We start from the raw sequence: 4294 nt of genomic DNA, 5'->3' as shown, positions 1-4294 counted from the left end.
CAGCGCCATTTTTCGGGTCACTTTTATGAACATTTCTAGCATGAGTAATTTTACATCACACTACCGTTCGCGCTATTTTCGAAACTTATTCGTTCAAATCTATTTCCCTGTCAATGTTCCCATCTTCATTAAAAGGCGTAAGATGACAAAAACAAGATCTTGAAGAATTTATCAATAATGTACCTTGGTTATGGTAGGTAAGGAAATGAGAAAATTTACTCAGTCAAAAATTCATTCACTGTGAGAAAGGTTTTTCATTTGGTGAATTTCGTAGTGTATCAGTTATCAAGTTTTGGTGGTTCTTGCAGTAATTTGAGCAAGTAAGTATGAAATGTTTTTCTGAAATAACTTTTTGATAGCAATTACATTCTAATAAACCATGAATAACGTTACTATTATCTGTTATTTCTTATTTTCAGGTATTTTGAATCAACTGTGAATAAGGTTTGTTCATCACTACCTGAAAACTCTGACTTCACTATTTTGAAAAATGAAATGGTCTTTCCTTTTACTCCTGATCAACAATCAAATACCTTTCCTTGAATTATGAATAACATGAATGGATTAAAATATTTAATTAATCATTTTGGTGCAATATTGAAATTAACTTGAATTCTTCATAATCTCTGAACAGTGGGTGACCCAACGGGTTACAGGTTGTCTAGTATTGTATAAATATTGAACGACCAAATAAAAAAACACAACTTTTATGTAGAATAAAAAAGTCACAGCTATAACTCGAAAGTTTTATTGGGTGTTTACCTAGAAATTAAAATTATTAGCAATAAATAAACAGGTTGTAAAGACATAAAAAAATAGTTTTTACCTTCCTAACCGATGACCTTCTCCTGAAAACACCTCTAATTTTCTCTTCGATGCCATAAAGTCCTCCTGACGATGATCTTCCATATTTAAGTTTACCTCTCCCCTTGCTGCTTGAACTAGTTCCCTTGGTATTTCTCTGTAAAGCAAGTTCAGATAATATCTGTGTACTACTACTTACATTTGCTAATTTACAAATATTTTAACTATTTTACTACTGTTACCTCAGTTTTAGCTCTAATTATGTGTTACTAATTGTTTGAGTGGCAGGTTTAGTTAACAGTTCATAATTCAGTGATACGAGTTACAGAAAAGCAATTGGAAAACAGCTAAATCATAATTATTTTTCAGTTGTTTGTAATATAAATGTGGTTTTAATTTGATTCTAAGGTTTTTTTAAAATAAAATCATTACAATCTTAAAGCTTAACACTATTTTGGATGACTGCTTCTGTAAACTTGTTTCTTTTATTAAAGTTTGAATGTTGCACTTTTTTTACAACCTGAACAGAACTAAATTGCTATAAAATAAAGAGCAGATTTAATATTAGGACAAAATTAATAAACCATAGAGAATACAAAATGTAGTTACAACTGCCATGACTACAAGAAGTGAGTTTGCCATGGAAGAGAAATGAAGTTCACACTAAAGAAACAATCTGATAACACAAAAGAAAGAAAATAATATAAGCATTTACTGGATTACATCCTGAGTAGTTGTCCTTCTTCAGAAGTATAAACTTAATATGTTAACAAATACAATCACTATAGTAATAAGTGGTCAAACATGCATGAAATGAGTAGCAATAGGTATAGATTAGATTTATAAAAATGACCGATGAATTTATTACTCAAGGCAGGAGTTACTCATTTAACTATTTACTAAATATTTAGGACCAGAAGTTGGTCCCACACGAGTCAGTAGTTAAAGATAACTTGCATAATTTGGAAGAAATTACATTAAAATGAATCAGCTTGACAGTTTTCATTATCAATTATACAATATATCTTTCACCCATCACAAACAGCTTTATGTATCCACTACATAAAACAGCATATTTTTGTGCTATTTTCCACTTCTCCCACTCACATTCACCTTAAAAACAAAACCTTATTCTTGTTTTAACAATTAATGACAGTTTCCAATTTTTAAAAGTACATTTCATTAATACTAGCGATTATAATGTTTAAGATACTTTTTGGATATTATTTGTACTATTTATTATTATTAATCTAACACTTATAAAATATTATTTTGCATATGAACTTATTATAAAGATTTAGAATTACCAGTAATTTTTTATGTTTGCTGAACTTTTTGAGACATTGCCAAGATTATGACCAAAATTACTGTTAATAGCAAGGACACCCAAATAATGATTTAATAACTTCTAATCAATAAATTTTGTTTTTTGGGTATTGATTTATGGCCTACCTTGTTTATTTTTGATCATAAGTTATTAATAATTATTGCATTTTTGCAGGTAGCTTTAAAATATAGATCAAGAAATTTACAATTAAAATTTTAATTGTATGTAATACATGTATATAATGTAACAGACTATTACTACTTGTACGTGGTTTTTAAAAAAATTAATATGATACCTTTATAAAACAACTCATCTTTAATTCTGGTCTCTATCCTTTACTGAGTTACATGTTTCAATATATCTAAGATGTTATTCAATAAAAAATTGCTCATCGTGATTACTTATAAAAACATTTGAAAATACATTGTAGGTACTAGTGTACTTGTTAACTCATATGGAAGCAAGACTTATGACTTAAAATACTTGTCATGAAACTTCTGTATTCCGTATTACATGAAATTTGAGAAAAATGTCTTCTTAAATTTTATTTTACGGACATTCTTTATTCGGCATTAATTTTCAATCAAGGAAATTTTAATCCGACTTTAAAACAGTAATCCTTATTAGGTAGGTTGCAGAGCTCTACAATCAAAATTGCATTATCCTAAAAAATTCTTACGTAAATAAAACTTGGATAATCACAAAGTAAGAAAAACAAAACTAGCCCACCAGAAATCGAGTGTGATTTTGACTTGATGTAGTAATAGCATTACAACAAAATATGGTTAATGGAGCTGATCAGCAAAATGTTGAGAATATTAGTATTTTTTCTGGTGATTAATCATATTAATTATAATTTTTACATTTTTTTGTTATTCTTTGGGGCACGTTATGAACAGTCACTCTCTTCCCCTTGGTATGCTCAGTGTAGGTATGAACATCATGAATTACATTTACCAAGAACATCTCGGGCTTCTCAGTCTCTGTGATGGCATGCTTCATCACTCACTGGATGTTGTCTTGGAGCACCTTGCATTGATGTTTTGCTACCTCCTTAATGAGACCCATTCCATCAAATCTTTTGTCAAACATATCTAAGATTTTATCTTTTTCTCTCGCTGTTGTACGAAACAAATGACCAAATGCATATGGGCTTGGTCCATCAGGCCTTAACAGAAAATGAATCTGATTATAATTTCAAATTTACTATATGTATCTACACAAAATGTGGCGAGCTTGTAATAAAATGTACAAGTCTGTTGTATATAAAAAACACATGATTTACAAAGATATATGCACCCAAGATATGTTTGTGACTTGGTAACATCAATCTGGCTCCGACATGTCAGGGTGGATGGTGATCTTTATGTGAATTTGCATAACTTCTAGACTTCTGAAATGCAGTTTTTTCCAGCATTCCTGTATACTGTATCTGATGAACGTATAGATAATGTATCTAACCATTCTCTGTTATGAAGTAACTCGGCAATATGGGGTAAAATGAACAGTTGATAACTCTGAGATCAAAAACATAATACCATGTTGAATGGCACTCCGTAAAAAGCAATAGCTTGCACACTTTAACCCCCACTGAAGCACATAGAGTTAACCCTTTCACAACAGAAGCCTCTTTAAACACCTTTCTGCACAAGTCACTGAGTTACATTTAATATTTAATTAAACACCTTTACTATCAATGTATGTGAATGAAATTAATATTATACTGTATATCATGATTCAGTTTTATTTTATCCAAATTTTACTTCCTTTATTTCAAAACAAACCTGAAAAAAAAAACTACTTAAAACTTCATATGTATTGTCATGTGACCAATAAGCTATGAAAACTCTCTACTTTGGCTCTCTGTATCTTCAATAATACAATGGTAGTTGAGTAGAGGTATGCCTTAAAAAGGCATACAGCTGCCACATCCACCTTCAACAGATTTCGATGTTACATACATGTTTATATAACAATTAGAATGAGCTCATTTTACAGTATAAACTAACAACAGTTATTTAGAAATTGGTGACAATTCTTTGTCACAGAGTATACGAAGTTAACTAAAGTATTGCCGGCTGCTTGATTGACTATAGCTCTTATGATTGTTTCTTACATAAATATTTTATAGTTAGAGATACAGTTTAAATTGTATTTATGTCT

The 4294-nt window shown here is 30.0% G+C and overlaps 1 protein-coding gene across 1 annotated transcript in view; it reads right to left on the bottom strand.

The window, feature by feature from the left end:
- LOC106471726 (NSFL1 cofactor p47-like) overlaps nucleotides 1-4294 on the bottom strand; it is a 40392-nt gene that overhangs the window by 10834 nt on the left and 25264 nt on the right. Inside the window, exon 6 of the mRNA XM_013932347.2 lies at nucleotides 827-961. Coding sequence (XP_013787801.1) covers nucleotides 827-961 — 135 coding nt within the window. The remainder of the gene's footprint in view (nucleotides 1-826; nucleotides 962-4294) is intronic.

This window comes from Limulus polyphemus, unplaced genomic scaffold, assembly GCF_000517525.1.
Source record: "Limulus polyphemus unplaced genomic scaffold, Limulus_polyphemus-2.1.2 Scaffold4815, whole genome shotgun sequence".
NCBI lineage: Eukaryota > Metazoa > Arthropoda > Merostomata > Xiphosura > Limulidae > Limulus > Limulus polyphemus.
Note: the sequence above shows the minus strand (reverse complement) of the source record. Positions and strands in the feature narration are given on the sequence as shown.